The following is a 26053-nucleotide window of genomic DNA, read 5'->3' on the forward strand; positions in this document are numbered from 1 at the left end:
ATCAAGAGCTCCAGGTCTGCTTGAATCACCTGGTTGATCACAGACCCGCTAGATAGGATCATCAGCTGATTGAGTGACGCACTTTGACAAGAGGCGTCTTGTGTGCGAGATAATTAGTCATAATTCATCTGAATTGTTAGATTATTCTCTCAATGAACTGATTCATCATATTGTCTAAAAAAAGGCTGTTATAATTCAACTCAACCTGCAGAATTACATTCCCATATAACTAAATTTTAACTTACAATTATGTTTCCAGAAGAAAATGTATTTTCAAGTTTAACAAACAAGTTTAACAAACAAACAAAAAACATGTTACAAAACAACTTGGCTAGATTTAGTAAAAAGAAAATTGTTTGCATAAAAATTAGTAATAATCTGATCAAAAATCATAACAAAAGTCCTGTTTTTCACCCAGGCCTCCTCCCATGGACCTCCACGGAATTCCTTTGAACTCATTTGTCACACATCAAGAGAAAACGTAATCCACCACACTAAACATTTCCCTTGAAACATAATTCACAATGTAGTATATTTGTGTGGGAACGTAATTTTGAGGAGAGCAGGTTGGATACTTGAGATGACAGATTATTAGATATCAGTCCAAAACCCAAATATGTTCAATTCACTATCACATAAGCAGCCATTTTTTTAGGTATTTTTGATTGATAAGTGACAGAAATGATCAACGATTATCAAACTAGTTTCCTGTTTCATCTCTTTTTGGATGTCCAATATTTGCTCTGTTTACTCACTAATTAATACAATTCTGTTTTCAGGTAAAAGTGTGGATTATTTAAATTAAATGTCAACTACTGCAGGTTAAATGAAAAAAAAATGCATGAACTCCATTTCACCTTCAAACTCAGTAAAACATATTTTACTTCTTTTTTCCATCTTCCATTCAACCTCATGTTTACACAGTTGAAGATTCTGTTAAACTAATTAGATTGAACACTGATTTAAACTAAATCTGGAAGTTTGATCCTGTTCATGAAGCGCCAATGGAAAGGCGCAACATGTTTTACCAAAACCTTTAATTTTCCAATTTTTCAATCCTTTTCTAAAGTGTTTCCATCGCTGCGCCATTGAGTTTGACTAATGTGTTTGCAAACTGATCCTCTGGCATCTCACGTCCTCATAAACAAAACAAATCTCTATCTCATAATTTCTAAAATATCTCCATCATTGGTCAGTTGGCAGGAAATAACTCAAACTGCAGCATGTTTCAGGTATGTCTTTCTGGATTGACTGTGTGATGGGAAACGCAGGCCTCTTATAGAGTCTGTTTGTCTTCATTGTGATGTTTTTAGCAGCTGACTGAATAACAGAGCTACAGGTGGCTGAAGGCAAACAGGTCGATGTATCAACTGTGTTGCCTTCAAACATAGAGTGCTGGTTATTTTATATCACCGTTGGGGTTTGCTGTTTTTATTTTCACGTTGTAGGAATATTTCAACATGGTGGGAAATAAGTTCTTACTCAAATTAGACAAGATATGAGATATACTCTCATATATCTATTCAATATAAACCTCCCACCAGCAGGCAGTTAGCCTAGCTTAGCATAATGACTGGAAACAGCTAGCCTGCCCCTAAGTTACAACACAATCTTGTGTTGACTGAAGTCACAAATAATTTATTGTTTTTGACTGACAGGATTTTTTTTTCATGTTCATTACGCTACAAAACGAAAGTGACATTTAGGCAACAAAACATCTATGCTGGGTTAAGGAAAAACATTAAGGTTGGCTTTAAAATAATTTAGGTTTAAGCAACAAAAAATCTGAGATAGGTTCATTAAACCAACACCAATGAAAGTCCTGTATTGATGAACCCATCACTAGAGATCACTAGCTCTGGACGTTGCATAGTTACATGGATGTGTTTAATTCATGTCCACCATGGAAAATTATCCTAATTACATTGATATTGTTTTGGTGCTGAGTTATATGAAACAAATGGAGAATTTGTGTCCCTGAACACGAAAATAGATTGTATTTCAAAACTATTTTGCGAACTATCGTGAGGCTGGGCTGAAAGTTCACTGATCTATGTATTTGTTAGTTAGTTAGTCAATGTATTTGTTAGTCAAGGAACAAGGAAAATCTCAAGGCAAATAAAATTAGTGACTCAAATTTTGAGCCAGGAGCCGAGGAAGCTGTAATCATCTAGTATCTACAGTATTTTAATCAAACAAACAACTTCTGCACTGGCTTCATGTATGATCATTTACAGCTGTGGTCAATTGCAGTATTATTATATATGATAATAAATATATATATATATATATATATATATATAAAGAATATCTTTATGTTTTTTATGTATATTTATAGATGTGTACTATATTTTTCTAGCATACAAATAACAAGAATAACAACGGATGGAAACAAAATGTTACAGAGACAGCAGCAGTTTGCCAAGAGGAAAGGTGTGTGTGAGAAACCTGCCAGGTGATTATCTCCTTAGTCACACACACCAAAAGATACTGTACACACACACACACACACACACACACACACACACACACACACACACACACACACACACACACACACACATGCACACACACATGCACACATGGTGAGATAACAGATCCAGGACAAACATGAACACAGACAGAGACACACACATAAACTGTACGTTGAGAAGGAAACATTACTAGCTGAGGATGGTGGAGCTGTGAATGTAAAACACATCTGGATGGATAGAAAGCGAACCTGAAAACACCAGGAAGCTGCAGGACGACAGGTTGATTTCAGGTCAGATCCCTCTAAGAAAATAAGTTATTATGACATACAACTGAATACTAATGAAAGTTTCATGTTTTTAAAGTCAGACTGAGTTCAGTTAGACTGATGTGTTTGAGGTTACAAAAAAAATCTGATGACTCTTAGAACTGCTAATAGACACTTAAGTCATTGCTTCATTTATTTGTCCAACTAAGTCCTGATTGATGACTCGTGTTGCAGCTCTCTTGAACACAGAGAGACAATGGACCAGAGGGACGGCCCCTCTTAACGCCAGCACAGCCGTCATGGATGAGATGGACCCCAGAGAAGATGGCAGGACGGGTGAGTGGAAGAACATTTTATCATCTTGTTACAGCCCCGTCTCACAGCGGGTCAGGAGAAAGTCATGAAATGCAATCTATTGGTTTCCAGTTTAGGGACATTATTTTTCCTAATGTTGGTTTTGTTGTCTAAACCTAATGTTGGTTTTGTTGTCTAAACCTAACGTTGGTTTTGTTGTCTAAACATAACGTTGGTTTTGTTGTCTAAACCTAACGTTGGTTTTGTTGTCTAAACCTAACGTTGGTTTTGTTGTCTAAACCTAACGTTGGTTTTGTTGTCTAAACCTAACGTTGGTTTTGTTGTCTAAACATAACGTTGGTTTTGTTGTCCAAACCTAATAGCAATTCAGTACAGCTTTCTGTCGTCAATGTGACATTAAATCAACAGTTCTGACAAATGAAGCAAGGAACATTTTAGGCTGATAGGAGTGTATTTTGTGTTTTTGACCTGAAGGCGGCTCAGAGGAAAACGTATTGAGGTTCATCCTAGGAGGAACATGAATGATGAACCATCTTCCATGTCATAGATCAGTCTGGAGAAAGAGGATGAAGGGTTTGATGCATCAGAGCTGTAGATATTCTGGTATATTGCGTTTCCCTAAATATAAATAGGCTAATCCATAAGTTCAACATGCATGTTTAGTGACACATTTCTGATAATGTGTGTCTAATGAACAGTGTTATGCACCACACGGTATCTGGTCTGTTTAACCAACATGTTGCCTGACAGCTGTGTTTCTTGACGGACATCACAAGATTATATTGAGTATTTGAGTCAATCTAGTTTCGTTAGAATATCACCAAGTTAGGTTGAGAAGTTAGGTGAAGGCAACAAAAGCGCTTAGTGAGGTTAGCAAGAGTGTGGTTGACGTTAACTTGACTGACAAACGAGTCATGTGATTAACTGAAGGATAGCCCCACTGTGTGGACTATCTCTCTCACACGCTGAATGAGTGTCGGTGTCAGACACCGACTAAGCTAAAGTGTTGACGCCGTGGCAGTGAGGACGGGTTGTCATGGAACATAAAGGTATTTGACCAACTTATTTAGTCAGTTTTTATTAATTAACACCCAGAAGATCGCTAACTAACTGCTCTCAAACCGTCCAGAACCATGAACCAAACTTTGCATCAATAATGCAATAATATCACCCAGCCTGTGACCCCTGATAACCATCTCGTGACCTCCTCCCGGGGTCGTGACCCGGAGGTTGAGAAACGCTGACAGCTGACAGGCATTTGAGCCTGTTGTTGACAGAAAGTTTCTGTGACTCAATACAGGAGCTGCTGCCTAAAATACTGTGTTGAAGAACCGGAGTTTCTTCATCAGACTCACTGTGGTTTTAGTTCAACAGCTTCTCCTCCAGCAGATATATCAGTCAGTGTCTTTCAACACTCCACTGCACTGACATACTACTACTGTGGTACTAATGTACTGTACTGTTGACTACTGTAGTACTACTACTCTGAGCTACTATGAGCTCTGAGGGACCACAGACACAGGAGACAACATTTGTTTCCTCCATGTCTGATTCAGGAACGTCGGGACGACGATCTCAACACCGATAGGCTTAGAGACAAAGCATCATGAGAATTTCTAGTTCCAGTTTAAATATTTTGTGTATTTGCATCATTGTGTTGCATCTTTCATGCTACCAATAATTTGCATCTATCTGCGTCTTTGCATTGACTTTGTATGCAAACGAGGTGTGTGAACAATTTGCATACAGATCAACACTAGAAGTTTGTAATGATGGAAGGCTGACTTAAAGAAGTGGGTTTTTAGATGTTTTGAAAACATTCAGCATTCTAACGTTTAGGGGTCTGGTTGTTCTGACGGGGAAGGAACAGTGGCCTCTGGTTCTATGTTTGGTTCGGTTTTGATTGGAAAAGATACGTGGATGTTCGTGTTGTAAGGGATGAAACTTGCTGGAACTAGTTGTTTTGTTTGTTAACCACGCATTTTAATGAATTCAGGCAGAACAACTTAGGTTTTCCTAAGGAGAACATCTTGTTTTGAGTTAAAATAATGACGTTTGTTATGTTAATTAAACTATGTACACAAGTTACATTTTCATAACTTAATAACTTGACGTTGAGACACAAACGGAGGTCTGCTGGGTGAAAGTCCTGTGTTAGCTTGTCCCATCCTTGATCTACATGGACACGCTTAATACTACATCACCTGACATCTAGAGTGGTTGCTCTGGGCAACTAATATTGTTGAGTAATGCTCGTTAAAATAAATTTCAAACCAGAAAGAAATGTTTCCTTGTAGATGTAATGGAGAGTGTAGTTTATTGTATGGGACATTATTTTGAAGGAGACAGAGTTGTAAAAATACAGATGATTCATTATAAAACTGGCAGTATACCTTCACTGCAATTAATGTTTTACAGTGAATACAAGTTTTCCTTCTGTATCAAGCAGCAAAACAGTTGATGTGTTCAGGTTTATTTGCAACGTCGCAGTGTTGCTGCTGAAAAGATGTATGATGCAAAATAAAGTTTCAAATAAATATTCAGATTTTCTTTTTTTCCCTCATCCTCATTTTTATCTTGAGGCTTCTAAAAGGGTTAAAATATAAAATAGACAATCTTACACAGCTTTGATCTTCAAGGTCACAGATGAGAGAGGTCAGGATCCAGGTCCTGGTGTGTTCATGTGACCACGTGTGCCTTGATATTAAAGCAGCAGGTGAAGGAGTGAAGGGCCAGCCAGGTGAGACTTACATAGAGAGTACGTTTCACACTGAGATGAAAACACCAGGGAAGACCATATGATCATAGAGACGAGAGACAGACAGGATGGTGAGACGGATGGGAGGACAGCAGGGAGACGGGTAGAGAGCTGCTGGTTGGTTGTGAGTGACAGCTGGACGAGACCACACCGACATGAACACACAGGACTGTTGTTAGTGGATCCAGATTGGAGCCAGATGTTGACTCTGCTACTGTTAGTGGTTTCACTTAGAGACCCACTGGAGGACTGGCTGTCTGTCTGACTTCCTGTCTCACTGCCTGCCTCGAGGACTGTCTGTCTGACTTCCTGTCTCACTGCCTGGCTGGAGGACTGTCTGTCTGACTTCCTGTCTCACTGCCTGACTAGAGGGCTTTCTGTCTGACTTCCTGTCTCACTGCCTGAATAGAGGAGTGTCTGTCTATCTGACTTCCTGTCTCACTGCCTAGCTAGGGGATTGTCTGTCTATCTGACTAACTGTCTCACAGCCTGACTAGGGGACTGTCTGTCTGACTTCCTGTCTCACTGCCTAGCTAGAGGGCTTTATGTCTGTCTTCCTGTCTCACTGCCTGAATAGAGGAGTGTCTGTCTATCTGACTTCCTGTCTCACTGCCTAGCTAGGTGATTGTCTGTCTATCTGACTTCCTGTCTCACAGCCTGAGTAGGGGACTGTCTGTCTGAATTCCTGTCTCACTGCCTGACGAGAGGACTTTCTGTTTGACTTCCTGTCTCACTGCCTCACTGGAAGACCATCTATCTGTTTGACTTCCAGTCTCACTGCCTGACTAGAGGACTCTGTCTGTCTGTCTGTCTGTCTGTCTGTCTGTCTGTCTGCCTTACTGGAAGACTGTCTGTCTGTTAGACTTCCAGTCTCACTGCCTGACTAGAGGACTCTGTCTGTCTGTCTGTCTGTCTGTCTGTCTGTCTGCCTGCCTGACTGGAGGACTGTCTGTCTGTTAGACTTCCAGTCTCACTGCCTGACTAGAGGACTGTCTCTCTTTCTGTCTGTCGGTCTGGCTGGAGGACTGTCTATCTGACTTCCTGTCTCACAGCCTGACTAGGGGACTGTGTGTCTGACTTCCTGTCTCACTGCCTGCCTCGAGGATCATCTGTCTGAATTCCTGTCTCACTGCCTGACGAGAGGACTTTCTGTTTGAATTCCTGTCTCACTGCCTCACTGGAAGACCGTCTATCTGTCTGACTTTCTGGCTCGCTGCCTGACTGGAGGACTGCCTGTCTGTTTGACTTCCAGTCTCACTGCCTGACTAGAGGACTGTCTGTCTGTCTGTCTGTCTGTCTGTCTGTCTGTCTGCCTGACTAGAGGACTTCAGTCTGTCTGACTTCCTGTCTCACTGCCTCACTTGAAGACAGCCTGTCTGTCTGACTTCCTGTCTCGCTGCCTGACTGGAAGACTGTTCGTCTGTCTGTCTGTCTGACGTCCTGTCTCACTGCCTGACTAGAAGACTGTCTGAATGACTTCCTGTCTCACTGCCTAACTGGAGGACTGTTACACAGTGACGACTTGGCGTAAAATTACACTCAGAAAATTAAAAAGGCATTATTGCACAGAATGTATTTAAAACCTGAGTTATTTGAATATCTTATGAGACATGGATGAAGAGATGGTTTCTTACACAAAGTTTAAAAGAAAGATGAAGGCACTTTATAAAGTTTGAGTAGTGGCGTGCACAGATTATCTGAGGGATGGAAATCAATAAATTAAAGAGTTAATTAATTAATTAATTAATTAATGAAAACTGATAAGTTAATGCTAAAGATTCATTCAAGTTTGTGCATTTTAATTTTAGAGTCTAAACCTAAGAAATGTGCAGAAAATATGGTGGACGTCATGGTGGTATCGCCTATTTGTTTACGGTTTTGATGCCTCGAAACCGTATTGGAATTTTTGCAACCAGTGAAGGAAGTGACCATATTTGGACTGTGGAGGAGCAACAGGTGGATCTGATGAAGACAAGCAGCAAAGCGGAACCCTGAACAGAAACCTTACTGGATCTGGATCCATCTGGATTTTGGTGTGAAGCTGCTAACAAAGTTAGCTCCATAATTAGTAGCTAATTGCATTGGAAGCATGGTAGCGATGCCAGCGACCTGTCAATCACAAGGGAGACCCGCCTTGAAGCATCCCCTGCTTCTTGGTCTAGATACTAGATTGAGACCATAAAGTCATGTTTACAATGTGTACTGAGATAATAAATTAAGAGAGAAGTAGGGTCAATTTCTCATAGACTTCTATACAATCTGACTTATCTTTGCAAACAGAGGAGTCGCCCCCTGATGGCCAGGACAGAGAATGCCCTGGAAACATGGAGATAAGTTCAAATGATGTTCAATGTTCAATAAGTGTGTTAACTTTGCAGGCCACAAGCTAGTCTGAAATATCCTGGTGAAACAGGTCTGGTCTAACTGAACATCAGTCTACCTGTCTGTCTACTTACTTGCTGGTCTGTCCTCCTGCCACATTGCTGGCTGTACAGAGCATCACCTCCAGGCAACCAGTGTGAACCCAAAGCATTCACTCACTCACTCACTCACATCTACTTCTGCTCCCAGCAGCACCTCTGCTCCTTCTGGCTTATTACAATGAGACATTTTAATGGTCTCCTTCTTTATTTAAGCTGCAGAAACATTGAAATGTTGTTTCTAATTTCTCTAACCTATAAGTTCATCACAGCTATTGATCAACACTTGTTGAATGTGGTATTACAAATACCACATTCTAGACTTTCGGACCAGGATTTTAAAAATAAATGTTCCTTCAAAGTTTAAAGCCTTTAAGCAAAATGTTTCAATATCTTTCAGGAGCTTTTTTGAAGCTGCAATTAACAATTATATCACTGCAGTATAATATGATGATGTTTGGTCTATAAAATGTCAAAATAGAGAAAATGCTGGTACATTTCAAGACGTGTGCAAATCTATTGTATTGTTACAGCAGTTAAACATGCAAAGATATTCAGTTTATCATCATTTAAGACAGAAAACAAACTGCTTCAACGTTGAAAGTGAAAAGTAATTCATAAAAACATCTGATTGATTTTTTTCTTCAGCTCATCATTAGAGATGAAGCATCATTTAACTCTATTTTAAAAAACTTTCAGGAACCTCGACGACTCAAGCTGGGTCCTCCCAGGCGGACCTGGCTCTGTTCTACCCGCCTCCCGTGTCCCCGGACCCGGTGAGCGCGCTCACTCACCTGGGGACGCTGCTGGCCGGACACGACGCACCGCGGACCGGCGGATGGGACAGGTAAGACAGGCGACCCTCTGCGACAACAAGTCCCGTAACACACGCACCTTGTCCCGGGCTGAGAGAGGAGTCGTTTATCCCAAACCGAAGCTGCGAGGAATGAGCGCGTGGACGTGAGAATGCGTTCAGGACGGCGGGATCCGTGACCTTTCCTCGGAGTTAGTCTTCTCACTGGTGGAGGGACCGTGTGGAGGTATAAAACCGGCAGGAGGAGGCAAAGACCCCACCCCCCCTGAAATCCTGAAACCCCAAGAGCCCGAGTCCGCCAGGCATCTTGGTAACGTGGGGAGGTTTGGTGAGGTGGCGCGCGCGAGATGGGGGGCATCATCGCGCCACCGTTCACTTTAATTCTGCGCGCGAGCTTCAATGTGTAGTTCATGTGTAACACTGATTCATCTGATCACAATATTCTATTATTAATTATGATTATTATTATAAATTTACTCTATATACTCTTACTATAAACTCTCTTAAATGTTAAAGTCGTGTTGGTTTGGTGCTCTTTATTCATGTTTTTAATACATCATGTAGGATTATTATAAGTTATTATCTACATAGCCTATATAGGTATATAGTTCATTTATAGTTGTTATTGTTATTAGATTGTTATCATAAGTGTGTTGGTTACTTTAATACATCACCAGTCACAAAACATACAACTGTAGACTGAAAACACAATTTAGAATCTTAAAATTATTTTATTTCTACTTCTGCTTTCCTGATCTTATCATCTATATGGACACATCTTTTTATGAGCCAAACCTAAAGTACCTTTGCATCAGTTTATTAATATGATTATAGGAAAAGCAAACTCAACAGTAATTTAACCTTCATGTCAACTGCATAAATTAATTTATAATATTAATTTATGCAGTACAATATGAGCAGATGGGAATTGATGAGTCATATTGACTATCGTTGAATGTTGAAATTGTTAAAAATGTTCATGGAGTTGACTGAGTGTTTTTCAAGATGAATTAAGACTTCAATGTCCACAAATGTGTTCAAATCCATTAGTAAGTGCACATGCAGGTCTCTCAAAACCAGGTAAAGGTCTCATCGCGGTCTCTGTTGTGGATTCCCGGTGCTGAAATAATTCCCACACAGCTAAACTGCATTACGTTTTGAGGGAAACGTGGCTTATGTTTTCTCTTGACGTGTCACAAATGAGTTTCAAAGGAGTCCATGGTAGAGAGGAGGTCCGTGTGATGGACGGGTCACAAACACGGGACCAGCATGTTCGCATCCCGTTAGAACCAAGTTTTGTTGCGTTTCAATTTCAGAGTCATTTGAATCCAAACCATGATGTGTTTTTTTTATTTAGTTGTATGAGAACGTAATTGTATAGGAGACAGAGTCAACACATCATTGTGGTTCTTCAACAACCTGATAATAACCAGAATAGTGATGAACTGACTGGTTCTCACAGGACAGCCAGGCGACAAACATGATGATCTCATAGAATATGTTGCATTGCTGTAAAAATGCGACATACACATTAATGCAGTAGGATATATGTTTCTGTATATTTATTCTTCTGTCATCGCTGCCACTGCGTCAGATTCTGGTGAAATCATGCAGGTTCACCAGAAACCCCGCGGCTCAGACTCCAGCAGGGAGGACCATTACTATTACTATTACTATTGCTATTACTATTACTATTAGTATTTCTATTACTATTACTATTATTATTACTATTACTATTACTATTACTATTACTATTACTATTACTATTTCTATTACTATAACTATTACTAGTACTATTACTATTACTGGGGCCGCTGGAGGGAAGGGAGGCACGGGAGAACCAGAACCAGGACTGAGTGAGGCAGACTGTCAGACCCTGCTGTCAGGGGCGCCACTAGGAATTTTGAGCCCTTTGAAAGAATAAAAATGTGCCCCCCCTCCAACCTAAATCACCCACCTGGGCGGCCCTTGTCAGTGTTGGGCCCTTGGAATCGTCGTAACTCATGCTGATTGTAGTCATTTCAACGTTCCTCCTCCGCCACCAGAACAACCTCTGGACCAGGACTCCAGTACCTTTTTAGGAGGTGAAAGAGTGTCCTATAGTTCCTCCCCTCCCCCGTCTTCTTTCTGCTCTTCATTCTGTGTTACGGTGTGAAATGCCAGAAGGTCTGAGCTCCCGACACACTGACCTTTGACCTTTAAAGAGGGGATGGTCTAATTTAGATCACTGCTGGCACCCTGGTGACTGAGCACACACACACACACACACAGTAAAATGTGAACCCTGAACTGTGAACTGTGGAAGGTGTACTGGGTCAGTGGGACCCAGACTTTCCTCCCTTAGAAGAAGCAGCCTGCCCACCTCCTAATACATCAACCATAGTGTGTGTGTGTGTGTGTGTGTGTGTGTGTGTGTGTGCGCGTGTGTGTGTGTGTGTGTGTGTGTGTGTGTGTGTGTGTATTAGAGCTGTCAAAGTTAACACGTTAACGCGGGATGATTAAATTGTGGTATTAATGCTCTTTGCTCCCTGGATGGGACATTCAAGTATAAAAAACAAAGATGTAGCAATCACTAAACACGCAGCCTGATTAAACTACTAAGATACAACCGCACCGACACCACTGCAGCAGCGTGACATTGACTTTTCACCATGGAACCTAATAACCTGATGAACAAACATGTTAAATCCTATTTATCAGCAGTATGAAGCTAAACAGACCGTCTAGTGAGTCTCCATCACATCAGTTCATTTAGCTGGGACGTTGTCAGCTGTGTGTCTGCTGGTAGAATCTGTCGGGGCTTCACCGATGTACTACAGCCGTTACCACGACAACATTAACAAGGGGAGAGAGATATATCAACATTGCTACTGTGTCGTATTCCCACAGTCTCGCAGCAGTTTGTGAAATAGTCATGAAATGCAATTTATTTGTTTTGTTGTCGCTCAGAAGGACTTTCAAATTAACATATTAGTATATAATATATAGTATTTCAGTTGGAGGTATTGTTCATTCTGTCAGTCAGGACAATATTATGCTACAGGAAAGGAAAGGTAGGTTTAGTTCAAACTTCATGGTTTTAAAAGTTCTCCACGGTCTCCTGGTTGAGAGCCCTGTGTTGTTATTTCACACACCCCCGTGAGACTGATGATATATAAATATATACACAGACCTTCACCCAGGAGACCGCTGTTCATGTCCCATGTGAAACGAAAACCAAACGTTGACTTGTTCTACCTTAGTTTTGTCATGTTACATCGCTACTTGAATGAGATTCCAGCTGGCGGGCCCCGGGGTCGTACGTCCTCATCCCATCGTTCCACAGCTAATGTGACAGCTACAAGGATCCACTCAGTCCGCCTCTCACCTGCTGCTCACTTCAGCTCTGCAAATCTAACACACAGAAACCTCATAACCAACTGACAGTCCAAATTGAGCTGCTCAGACACATTTCAGCCAGATAACACAGCGTACACCTTAATAGTTCTCTGTTTAGAGCTGCTGCTAAAGTGTTTGGACTGTGTGTCCTTCTACATGTTGTAATTCTACAGTGAATCAAAGCAAATATAAACAGAAGCAATAGAAACTAACAAATACACTATTTTATTTCCTGGTCATTTGTGACTGACGCCATTCTTGTAGAAGACTGGACCTGGGCTTTCAAGGCTGTCAGTTACCGGGAGTAACACGGGAACCAGGAAGAGAAGCTCATGCAGACCAGAGCGTCACCATCCTGCACGCCAAGGTCGCTCAGAAGTCCTACGGCAACGAGAAAAGGTTTGACGCTGCTTCTGCTGAGCCAACACATTAAACACTAAAAGTAAAAGTACGAATTATCAGCTACATGTACTACAACTGTTGGTCTTTTAAGCAGCTGGCATGTTAGCTAGCCAACGTTAACTTGCTAATTCCACCATGTTTTGATGCTGTTTTGTTGTGTGGAAGTGGGCGTGGTTTTATCTCTCAGGTCCTTGCCAACTTTTTGGTATTTAAAAAAAATATGCAGTAGTTACTAGTTAACTAGTACAAAAGGAAATGGTGAGTTGAAAACTCACCATTTTGAAAAAGGAAACTTGTTAGTTGTTATGGTGACAGCACACATCAGTGGAGCCATTAAGTGTGTTCCCCAGAAAGAGAGAGGGATTGCCATGGCAACGTTACACTAAAGTGTCCACCGCTTTGAACATCCTGCTACGCTGATTGAATGGGATTGTCCTTTCTTCTACTAATTGTTATTAGTATTACTGGTATTACTAATTTTCTTTTATTTTCACTGTAAAGATATTTTGTAGTGAAATCCTGTTTCAGAATTCTTTTTTTTCCTACTGAGTACAAACATCTCAACACCATGAAGCTCGTGTTCAGTATGTTTTTGGATTGTGTGGATAAACTCTGAACTGTTTGATGACCCTCAGGTTCTTCTGTCCTCCTCCTTGTGTTTACATCAGCGGTCATGGATGGAGAGTAATGCAGGACCATCTAAAAGGTGAACTTACATGTCCTTGAATGCAGCTTTGTTGAGTCCTGCTCCCTTGTCCCTCGGCTCTGTGGTATACGTCTCCTCCTGTCTCTCCCTGTCGTGTCCCTGCAGCTGCTGGCTACGGAGACTCTGTGTATCGACTGTGTGGTTACATGTGTCTGGACAGCTCTGCTCAGTCTCAGGCCGACGCATTCAAGCTGATCTTCGATGAGCAACCAAACTCCAGGGTGAGTGACTTTCTCTGCCTCCCTTCGTCTGTCAAATTCCTTCAACGACAGAGACATCGAGTTTAAACTGGCCTTTGTCCCAGCTCAATTATCCCCTAAACTCCTCTCCAGATGTCTCCATAATCCTTTGTTCTCCTCAGCAGTGAGCGAAGACAGATCAAACCTTTCATGTGGAATTTATAGGCTTATCATTTTCACACATTATTAAATGTTTGAATATGAGATCAATCTTTTGTTGAAACGTTTACTTTCTACTCTCAAGTGTCAAGTCTGTTTTTGACACAAATTAAATTCAGTGTCAGTCAAAAGATCAGAGGTCAAACACAGTCCACCATCTTCCCTCCACAGGCATGGACATGCCGTTTGCCGTCAGTATTCTTCACTTATTCCACAGCTGACAATCACACCCACATTTCCAGAATTGGAAGCAGGAATTATAAAAATCTCTTTGAACATTTGTCACACAACTGCTTCCATCGCTTGTCATGAAAATCTGCTTTGGTGTCCTAGTTAGGGCCACGGGGCAATCGCACCGAGCACTGGCCCCTACAGCTATGAAATAGCTGAGGGGAACAGTGCTCGGGTACTGGCAAACAGTTGAGTGCGAAGCGAAGTGCGAAGCACTCAACTGTTTGACAGTACATAGTACCTAGTAGTTCTTAGTACTTGAGCCTCAGTAGTACTCGGTAGTACAGAGTACTTGAGTGACAGCTGAGCTCGGTGACATGTACTGGCAAACAGTTTGACAGTACATAGTACCTAGTAGTTCTCAGTACTTGAGCCTCAGTAGTACTCGGTAGTACAGAGTACTTGAGTGACAGCTGAGCTCCGTGACATGTGTCAAACTCATCAAACTCATCAAATACACAATCCAACAACTCCAAAACGCTTTTGTGGACAAGTTGTGACCTGCACATTCACCACGCTATGTGATAATAATGTAACGTTACGAGACGGAGCCATTTTAGAGGTAAATTCATGCAAAACTGCTGATGCACGCTCCTTTCAGGGACAGTTTTTCAGCAAGCAGTCTCTGTATTTGCCTCTAAAACAACTCCGTCTCGTTTGAAATCTCGAAGAATCTCATCGTAATGTATATACACTCCGGCAGTAGCCCCCGTGGCCCTTTCAAAATTTCCCGCGGGGGAATTTTCTAGTTTACAAATGTCTCACTTGTCTCTATGATGTCTGCCTTCACCCACCGTTCTGTCAACCCTGTCTCACGACGGTTCGTGAAATAGTCACTAAATGCAATCTATTGGTTTTGTGGGCACTAATTATTTCTTCTTGTGTCTCAGAACTAAAACAAAGTCAATGAGGAGTTAATGACGCTTTTTAAACGCATTTACGTGCAACATCCAGAGTTTGAGAAAGACTATATGTTGGGGGGGGGGGGCGGACGGGTCCAATAACACAGGACTTGTGTTGTGAAGTGACATGTTGTTTTCTTAAACCTAACTAAGAGGTTTTGTTGTCTAAACCTAACTGTACGTCGTTATTATAAGCCCAATCATGATGTTTTTCCCAGACCTAACTAAAAGTGTAATGTTGTCCTGAATGACAGAAAAATATGGTGCAGGCATGAATGATACTTAATGTGCATTCTCTCTCCTGGCCATCAGGGGGCGACTCCTCTGGATGCAAAAATAATTACATGGAAGTCTATGAGAAAATAGCCCTACTTCTCACTGGAATTTTTATCTCCGTAAACGTCTATGGTCTTAATGGCTAGTTTACCAGGCTACCAATGGTGTGAGCTCATCTGTTTATTTATTTGAACACTTTTAGAGGCCTCAAGATTAAAATGAATATCTGAATATTGTGATGTCGCAAATGAACTCAAACAAATAAAGGTACAACGTTGCTACTTCTTCAAACAGAAGAAAAACTAAATTAAGGTAGACCTCTAGTTTCATTATGAACCGTCTTAATAATGAATGTATTTTTACATTTCTCAAACAACTCTGGCTTACGTCAGAATTACATTCCCATACAACTAAACACTCAACTACATTTCATGTGAAACACAGTTTCAGTCACCAGGGTCCCAGTTAAACAGTTTGAAACACATGGTTAACAAAGAAAACCAAACAAAAACAACAACAAAATACTTGGTTCTAACAGGACACTAACATCAATCTCCTGGGGAAAGTCCTGTGTTTTTGACCCGTCCACCAACCAGACCTCCTCCCTACTTGGACTTCCACGGACTCCTTTGAAGCATATTTGTGATTCGTCAACGTAATCCACTACTAAATATGTTTCCCTCCAAAGATAATGTAACAATGCAGTTTAGTTGTGCAGAAATGTCATCTTCATGTTGACTGGTGGTCTGAGCTGCTGCTGATCTCAGACCTGCAGTCTGTTGTGTCTGAGTGTGTGTTTACCCAGACGAGACATTCACCTCTTTTATTACAGTCGTCAAACAGTCGCTGCTGTAAACACACTGTGGAGGCACAGCAGACAGACAGCCAACACGTCTGTCACATGACACCTGTTGTTCTTTAGACTCACTTATTTATGAGAACAACAAACCTTCAGTTGTTATCATGTATTTTAATTGAATCATTCAAACTCTCTGTGTGTGTTTGTGCTCCAGATGTTTGCCTCTGCCAAGTCCCTGTTCATCTCCGATCAGGACAAGAGGAAACACTTCTGCCTGCTGCTGCGACTCTTCCTGGGAAACAGACAGGAAGTGGGTTGCTTCCAGAGCAGGATGATCAAAGTCATCTCCAAGCCGTCGCAGAAGAGGCAGTCCATGAAGAACGCTGACCGTGAGTCACTGATGTCATCATTTTAGTACATTTAGAGGTTCAGACTGATTCTAGTCCGACAGCCACGTCAGCTCAGAACGATAACGACGGATGCTTTTATACCATGAAGTTTTTCATAGTAGACGACAACCATCACCAAGTCACTTTGACTAGCAGGAGCACAGGGCGATCTGTAAACAACTGTTAACATTGGTGAAGAGAAAGAGGAAGGTTGTTGGAGGATGCATTTATGTTACTATGGCAACAACAGCCCTGCCTCTTTCATGTTTCTTTGAGCGAATACCACGACTGGAGACAATGAGTAGGGTGAGTATGGATGACATCACACATGTGGTGCAAGACGAGCAGCCATGATTGGCCGGGGACATGTCTCTCTTTATGACGCTTTGATCACCTGATCTGACATATTGACCATCGTACTGACACTAATATCATGGAGTCTGAATCAGGAGTTACAGTGTGTGTGTGTGTGTGTGTGTGTGTGTGTGTGTACTTGTACTTCTGTTTCGGGAGGACCAGTTTGTTTTAGACCTTCAGAGTGAGGACATGTTGGAGGGTACACACCTTCAAAGGCCTGATTACTCAACTTTCAATTGGAATTATTGTCCGTGCCTGCACCAGGCTTTTCTGTCAGTCAAGACAACGTTCCAGGTTTAGAGAACACAACCAGTGTTTGGTTTGTTCTGGACGTTGCATATTCACATGGATACGTTTAATTCATGTGTCCACCATGAAAAAGGATCCTAATTCACTTTTCACTGACATCGTTTGAGTGCTGAGGGACACACAAAAAAAACCATTACGCTCTACGTTCCCCTCTATCGTCACTTCAACAGTGTCAGTGGCGACGTGTTAATCTGCTCTTGTTAGATGTGTACTGTCCTTAGTTGAGTTTAGTGAGAGTCTGGTTGAGGTTAACTTGACTAACTAACGAGTCACATGACTATTGACGCTTACGATTCAGGTTAGTAACGACTGACATAACAAACAAAAAAGTCAAAGTTTACCTTCAGTTTGACACTAACAGCAGTCTCCTAGACTAAAGTCCTGTGTTTGTTCGACCCGTCCACCTCCCCTCCCTCCCTGTGTGGACTGCATCTCTCTTTACTCTGTTTGTTGCTCTACCCATAATGCAGCAGGTGGCTGTGTCACATATAAACACTCACACGCTAAAAGGAGACCTGAGCAAGGTCTTAATCAAAGCCTTGGGAGGGAGAAGATGTGTCCAACAGGTTGCAAATGATGCATCAAGACAATAAAATGTATGTATGTGTGTGTGTGTGTGTCTGTGTGTGTGTGTTTGCTTTCAGTGTGTATCTCTTCATGCTCCAGAGTAGCTTTGTTCAACCGGTTACGCTCTCAGACGGTCAGCACTCGTTACCTCTCGGTGGACAGAGGAGCCTTCATCGCCAGCGCCAGAGAGTGGACAGCCTTCACCATCACACTGGGTATGTGTGTGTGTGTGTGTGTGTGTGTGTGTGTGTGTGTGTGTTAGTCACACATTAACATAGTCCATTCTATGACGGTCACATTGTAGTCTATTCAGGGAAAGTGTTTTTCACAATCTAGATATCTCATAGAAATAGAATTTTCTCAAAGAATAATGACACAAACAAAATGAGTCTTTCAAATGCTTCCCAAGATTTATTGGGCCGACTTTTAAACAACAAGGTGTCGACAAGCAGCAGAATAAACTCTCTCAGCCTGAAATATATCATGAAGCATATTCTCCATCGTAATATAAAATGCAATATGATCTCTGGCTTCATTTTAATTAGATAAAGTAAGTTACCTATTTTATGATCTTTCTTGTCAACCACAGCTCGTTGCTAGGCAACGGCAGTGGGTCATTTGTGGGCTGATCAGTTAAAAACGCATATTAGTTCAAAACCAGGATAGGATAGGATAGGATATACAAGGCAACTCATTTTCTACTGTAAGCTCATTGGAACCAAATAATTACAGTGAAATCTTCCTCCTCCTCCTCTCACTGTCACTCACAAAGAGGTGATCTGTTAGTGCCAATGCTAGGATGATGATGTTCAGTAAGTGGAGGTGTTTTCATGTGTGTTTGTGTTCAGTTCCTGGTCTGTTTTGCATGTTAAAAGTTGCAGAATTACAGTGTGCAAAGCAGAAAATCTGTTCTTAGTTTTGGTGTCAAGGTTACAGAAGTTTAGGTTTAGTTTTTGTTGAAGCGTTCATAACAATAATGATTTTTTTCTCTGCACACTTAATCACACAGATTGTTGATTGTACCAACACATTTCGCCTCAAAATTAGCAGCTTGTATGTTCAGTTCAAACTCTGGCCCCTCCCTCACTGTGATGTCATAGACAAATAAAAACTGATGTCCACTGTTAAATTGTGCTGTTAAAGTCTATTTATGAGCCAAAGTTATCTCTGTAAACCTTGTTATAGACTGCGCAGCGTGAAGCTGCCGAGCAAATGATGAGTGAAGATGAGACAATTTCAGACATGTACAGCTGCTTTTTCTGCATTCCTTCAGTTGGAGTCAAACCATGCTTCGACTATAAACATGGTAGTGTCTTTATTTATGGAAACATCAGCTTTGACTCTGAAACATGAACGGATGCATCAGACGTGTTACCTTCACTAGAAACTCAGCCGATGTGTGAGCAGCGTCTCCCTCAAACACGTCTGGAAACGTCTCAAGATCTGCAAGGTTATTTATTTAACACGGACCTCCCACCTCCAAACCTTAACCTCACACACACACACACACACACACATAGACACAGACACATCTTTATGTCTTTATTCATCAGAAAAGTAGGAAAACGTTTTTTTTATGGGAACAGATTTAATAAGACTGTAATGTGTGTTTCAGTGGGACTATGGTCATGAACGTGTATGAACATTAATGTGTGTGTGTGTGTGTGTGTGTGTGTAGTGGAGGACCAGCGTGCTGACCAAGGCGACTTTGTGCTGAGCGAAGGCTTCATCTGTTACGGCTGTGTGGTCCAGTTAGTGTGCACCGAGACTGAGTCTGGAGTAGCTCTGCCACCGATGGTAACGCACACACACACACACACACACACACACACACACACACACACACACACACACACACACACACATACACACACACATACACACATTGTCTAAACCTAACGTTGGTTTTGTTGTCTAAACCTAACGTTGGTTTTGTTGTCTAAACCTAACGTTGGTTTGTTTGTCTTAACCTAACGTTGGATTTGTTGTCCCAACCTAACACTGGTTTTGTCTAAACTTAACATTGGTTTTGTTGTCTAAACCTAACGTTGGTTTTGTCTAAACTTAACATTGGTTTTGTTGTCTAAACCTAACGTTGGTTTTGTTGTCTAAACTTAACATTGGTTTTGTTGTCTAAACCTAACGTTGGTTTTTATTGTCTAAACTTAACGTTGGTTTTATTGTCTAAACCTAATGTTGGTTTTGTTGCTTGAATTAAAACTTTTTTTGTTTTGTTTGTTATCCTGACTGACAAAAACAAACATGAATGATACTTCCAACTGAAATGCCTTAATTTGAAAATATGCTGAGGAACACATATATAACAATATTCATGTCCATGTACATGATGTTTTGACTTTCGTGCCGTTTTTTTTTCCTGAACCTAAGTGGTTTTGTTTCCTAAAAACCTAATTTGCGTTGCTCAGCACAGACTGACGGATAACATTTGGTGACTGTTTCATATACTGCCGTGAGACTGTGTAGTTTATATAATTTAGGATTAATCCTCTTTGGCCTTTAGTCCTTCTTTGAAGGGAAATTATGCAATTTTTCTCTTGATTTTGGAACCCTGCATCATAGACTGTGAAACCATAATACCCGTAGTGGTCCCTATATGAAGAGAGAATATAGCTGTCGGCTCTGATTAGCTATAATCACCATCCAGATGTGCTCCATAACCCGCTTATACCATAAATGCTGTTATTGTTGAGGCCGACCTCCACAGGAAGTTAAACTTGGACAAACCACTTCACAAATGGCTGAGTGGGCTCTTTCTATAGCTGCTGTGAAAACACCTGAAGGTTCATCTCCACACTGCAGCTCTATATGTTGTTGTAGGTGAGGTGGTTTGTTTGAAGACACAGAAACTCTTCCTGCTGAGTTGTTCTTTGTGACGAGCAGCTCGGCTCTGTGGTGAAGAGGTGGAGGTAGACCTTCAGACCGGAACGTTCAGCTGGATCAGCAGCGGTGGAGGCTTCAGTAGAAGTGTGCGGTGCAGTGAAGGGTGTGTTTGAATGTGTTAATACTTAGGATTAGGGCTCAAGGTCTGGAGGTACCCGAAGCAATTTACTGTGGAGACCACCTCGATTTGAAACGCCATTTTTAAAATCCCCATCACAAAGCGTTCGCTCGCTTCGTCAGCGTCCTGTGGTGTCTCAGTCTCCGGTGTTTGATTTAAAGCCCTCGTCCAACTGGATCCTACTGTACGGTTAACGAGCCATTCTGTTCTGGAAACTTTGTTATTTTAGCCAACTAATGACTGTATCTTTAAACTATTGATAAAAAGCAACTTATCTTCCCCTTGATGTAATGTGTGCAGAGGAGTAAGAAAGAGCCTCTTCCTTTGTTCCTCATGGGACCTGATTTTGGAATGAATATGTAACCTCGTCCACGATGACAGATCCTGTTTGAATTGTTCCATGAATTACACAAAGATGTTTGTTCGGAAGAAAAAGGAACAAACCTCAGGGTTTCCTCTCCCAGGATGGACAGAAGTGCAGTAGATGTCCTGTGTATAAATATGAAATGCTTGAAACCGCTATCAGAAGTGTCACTATAGCAACGGTCAGAACCATGGTTCTGATTGGCTGTAATTAGTATCCTTTCAGCTGTGACACTGAGAGAACTGATGAGGCAGTTTCATGAGTCAACACATATTCCTCATCTAGCACAGCAGCAGAAGAGCGTGAGGTCACCACCATCAAACCATCGTGTTGTGTCGTGCTTGTGTGAACACAGCCATCATCCAGGTATATGACAGAAATATTGTGATATTTGGACTTTGCATCGTTCGTGTCTCCAGGTGATCCGTAAGGTCAACAAGCAGCACGCCATCTTAGACGTAGACGAGCCGGTCTCTCAGCTCCACAAGTGTGCCTTCCAGTTCAGAGACAATCCCCACGCGTACCTGTGTTTGTCCAATGACTCCATCGTACTGTACCAGGTGAGACTGGCCCACTGTTTCTGTCCTTCCCTCTCTTCCGCTCTCTCTTTCTGTCTTTTCATCCGGTCCTCCGTCCTCGTCCTCCCTCCAGGCCCCGTCCAACGTCAGAGACCCCAGCAGGGTGGTGCTGAATGACGGATCCTGCTGGACCATCATCGGAGTAGAAGCAGTGGAGTTCACCTTTAATCAGGGTCCCACCTGCATCCAGACTCCAGTTACTCCCTTTCCTGTCATCAGTGGGCTGGAGGTGAGTCAGACTTTCAAAATAAAAGACTTTCAAAGCAAAAGACTTAACAAAAAAACACCTGAGGAGGGAGTGATTACTCCTTTCAACATTGACTCTGGCAGCAAAGACCAGATCCACTCCTTCTGTTCTTACCTTTCACAATAAAAGCTCTAGAAATTATAGATCATGGAAATTCAGCTTTTTAGTCAGTGAAAGTCAGGAAAAAGTCAGGGAATTTGACATTTGACTTTGAGTGGGAACCCTGGAGTCTGCCTGCTTATTCCGCCACTACAGGCTTGATCAATACTTACTGATACCATTCATACATTCAGAACAAACACAGCAGGCGATTAGTGAGATCTAAAGACAACATTTTCACGTATGTGTGTGTGTGTGCGTGTGTGGGTGCGTGTGTGTGTGTGTGTGTGTGTGTGTGTGTGTGTGTGTGTGTGTGTGTGTGTGTGTGGTACTGCAGGTGAGCGGTGGAGGACACGTGGCCATGCTGGAGATCCACGGAGAAAACTTCAGCCCTCATCTCAAAGTGTGGTTTGGAAACAGTGAAGCTGAGACTATGTTCAAGTGAGTCGACAGACTGTGTGGACGGGTGAGATGAAAGGATGAGGAGGGTGAGAGAGGATGAAGATATGTGATTGGTTAGGGAGCTGATGTGTCTGTGTTGGTCAGCTGACCCAGAAACCAGAAAGCAGGCCAGAAATATAAACACCGGTGTATTAACAAGCATACAGTGAAATATATCCTGCAGACAGCAACAGTTGTCATTATATTTTATTGTTGTCTGGTTCCTGTAACAGCTGGAGGAAAGTCACGGGGCAAAAATACTTTGAGTTTAACGCGTCTCCATCCAGATCTGACTCAAGGAAGGGGAAACAATTTAATAATATTTAATTCTAATTTTAGAATACATGTATTTACATTATTTGTTTTACAAAATGTTATGTATTATTTTAATCAGTTTGAGAAAAAGTTGGTGCCCCGCGATCATGGAAGAAGTGCTGAAATAATAGTATAATAGTAATGATAATAATAACAACAATAATAACTTGTTATTATTATTATTATTATTATTATTATTATTATTATTATTATTATTATTATTATTATTATTATTATTATTATTATTTATTACTACTTTATAAGCAGTGAACTCGTTTTGTCCAGTTTTGTCTTTGTCTAGTTTTGTCAAGGGGACCCTCAGAAAAACAGTGGTGCAAGTTTTAATGTAAAGTCCAAGTACCTCAAGCTTAAGTTCAGTTTTCAAGTGAATGTATTCAGTTACATTTCACCATAAAGTAACTTTATAGAGTGTGAACTTGATTACAGTTTCGTGTTTTGTTAGTGATGTAAGTTGATCACATAAGTAGCTTCTGTGTTGTTGGATTTCTGGTTTAACCGTCGGTCCTGGAGGCCCTGTATCATTTCATTTATGGCTGTTTCGTGCCATTGGCTCTCTTGATGCTTCACCACACAGGAACCAGCTGCAGAGCTGAACAGCAGCACGAGGACAACATTAAAGTTTTCTTCTTGTTTAGACCTCTCAGCTCTGTCAAGCTGCTGCTCATAAAACTACGTTTTATAGAAAATGAAGTGGCACTTCCACTCCAAATATCACGTAACCAAACAGCTTTAACCCAAATTATAATTTGTTTGACCCAGAATCTGAAAGCACTTTGTGGAAGAATTTCAATAAAGAACGACAGACTGCTGCTGCTGATTAACCCTTCGAAAATAAAAATCTAGCGACCGGCCCTGAACCCCGATGCTGACAGGAAACAGAGGCCTACGTGTGTTGCCTCATCGAATTGAAGCTCCTTAAAGAATAACTATCTCACGGGACAATAAAGTCCACAGATCAACATGACAGAGAGGCTCAGATTAAAGCACAGCTGCTGACGTTTTCACGAAGGGGCTTTTCTGAGCTGAGCCAGCAAATCATCTGGATGGTGGACAATTATTTTCCTTATACATTATATTTCAGATTATTTTCTTGTTTATTCGATTAACCTGAATTAGAAATTAAAGCCCAAGGTGATATCGTCAGATGTTCAAAGAACAAATATATTCACTTTAAAATAACTTCCAACACATAAAGGCTTAACATTCTCACACTGGAGAAGTCATGTGTTTGATGTATTTGGTTGAAATGACTGAAATTATTATTAATCGATCAATTGTTTTAGTGTCTTTATTCAGTTCCGACTTGAGTTGTTGCTTTGTTCAGTGAAATAAGCTCCTCCTTTGTTCTGGACTCACTGGGGAAAGAAGTCGGGCAGTTTTTTCCCCAACAAGTTTGAGTAAAATATTCAGTTTACTCAACGTTCCGACTGAACTTACCTGCATTCATGGGTATGAGCGTGGCGGCCTGAGAGGCATAAAGGAGCTTATGTTGTGTTCAGCGGGAGGAACTCTCTCTAACGCTGCAGTCAGGACGTACAGTAAGTTGACATTCAGGCGTCCCCTCAAAGAATCTGGTGACGCGTCCAGAATCAAAACAACCTCCGTGACGTCAGGGTCCACCTCAGACCTCACACCTCACATCTAAAGTGCTGAGGCATCGTAAGTCAGGGTCTCTGGCTGAAAACAGCCCCCCCATCAGAGGAAAGACGTGTTTATATAACACAGTCGTCCACAATGTGCTATTTGTACCAGAAGCTGCAGCCAATTAGGAACATGATCCCTCAGTGCTATGCGAGCATGAGGTGGACTGTGGCTTTCAATGAAATACCGTTTATAGACCTATTTATAAAACCTGCTCACTAGTGTTCATATCAACCTCTGAATTATTAGGTTCATAATCATGTATTTATCTCGTTCCATACATTACTATTGTTGGTCCTCAGCTTTGACACAGGCTCAGTGTTAGAAATAACAACAGATTAATAAAGATAATCATCAAAACGTTTTTGCACATTTTGTCTACATGTTGTTTATCATTGTCTGTATGTTATTATTATTATTATTATTATTAGTAGCAGTAGCAGTAGCAGTAGCAGTAGTAGTAGCAGTAGTAGTAGCAGTAGTAGCAGTAGTAGTAGCAGGTAGAGAACAAAGTACCCGAGCAGGTAGAGAACAGAAGACCTGAGCAGGTAGAGAACAGAATACCTGAGCAGGTAGAGAACAGAGTACCCGAGCAGGTAGAGAACAGAGTACCTGAGCAGGTAGAGAACAGAGTACCTGAGCAGGTAGAGAACAGAGTACCCGAGCAGGTAGAGAACAGAGTACCTGAGCAGGTAGAGAACAGAAGACCTGAGCAGGTAGAGAACAGAATACCTGAGCAGGTAGAGAACAGAGTACCTGAGCATTAGTCCATGTCCTTGTGTTTTCCTCTCAGGTCTCCCAGATCTCTGCTCTGCGTCGTTCCTGACGTCTCCGTGTTCAGTGACGGCTGGCGTTGTCTGCGACGCATCATCACCGTCCCTCTGTCTCTCATCCGATTGGACGGCCTCATCTATCGCACGTCCTTCAGTTTCACATACACCCCGGAGCTCCAGCCGCTGCCGTGCATCCGAGGGGCAGCCGGAGGGAAGAGAGAGGGAGGGATGGAGGGAGGCCAGCAGGACGACGTCCTGTTAGAGACCATCCACCAGGAGTTCACCAGGGCCAACTTCCACCTCTTCATGCAGAGTTAGCTGCATGCAGTCATCAGGTGAATGTTTGGAGCAGAATCTTCTGCTGTCAATCTCAGCAAGACAATTAGGAAGATGTCATGTATAGTAGAAAATGGGAAAATACAGATTTTTCAACAATGGTAACCAAGGCCAAACATCCTCCAGATTGTTCAGATTGTTTGAGAAAATGCAGACCATAGAAATAGAACAGAAGTAGAACAGTGAATTGTTTTCAGTGATCATGTGACTAAGAGAATGGTGATTGTTGTTAGGTGACGTCACCAGGAGGAGTTAGGAAGCTTGCTAGATAGCTAGTTAGCTCCTTGACTCTCATCTGACAACATCAGTGTATTCTACAGTGTGATCGGAGTGTGGATGAAGCATTTAGTCATTGCATTTAGTCATTGCATTTCACTCATTCAGTCCACCTCTCACCTCACGCTACACAACGGTCGCTATGGCAACAGTACACATAACAATGGCTCTGACCGTCCTGC

General features: G+C 41.7%; 2 protein-coding genes across 4 annotated transcripts in view; one reads left to right on the forward strand and one right to left on the reverse strand.

Moving 5' to 3' along the window:
• The window catches only part of matn4 (matrilin 4), a 42206-nt gene extending 32935 nt beyond the window's left edge, over positions 1-9271 (reverse strand). For 2 of the 3 annotated variants that reach the window (XM_084025650.1, XM_084025649.1), the window contains exon 1: positions 9028-9270. The gene's annotated coding sequence lies outside the window, so the exon portion shown is untranslated. Of the gene's footprint in view, positions 1-9027 lie in introns of all 3 variants that reach the window. The other variant, XM_084025651.1, reaches the window with a different exon arrangement.
• On the forward strand, positions 4031-25689 carry rbpjl (recombination signal binding protein for immunoglobulin kappa J region-like). Its single transcript, XM_084025697.1, has 12 exons — positions 4031-4104; positions 8933-9080; positions 12690-12824; positions 13463-13533; positions 13639-13754; positions 16354-16528; positions 17839-17976; positions 19440-19558; positions 21564-21704; positions 21796-21951; positions 22406-22509; positions 25280-25689. The coding sequence occupies exons 1-12, from the start codon at positions 4092-4094 to the stop codon at positions 25575-25577; spliced, it is 1614 nt and encodes a 537-aa protein (XP_083881823.1). The 5' UTR covers positions 4031-4091; the 3' UTR covers positions 25578-25689.
• The last annotated feature ends 364 nt before the right edge of the window (positions 25690-26053 follow it).

Source organism: Eutrigla gurnardus, assembly GCF_963514095.1.
Source record: "Eutrigla gurnardus genome assembly, chromosome: 2".
NCBI classification, from domain to species: Eukaryota; Metazoa; Chordata; class Actinopteri; order Perciformes; family Triglidae; genus Eutrigla; species Eutrigla gurnardus.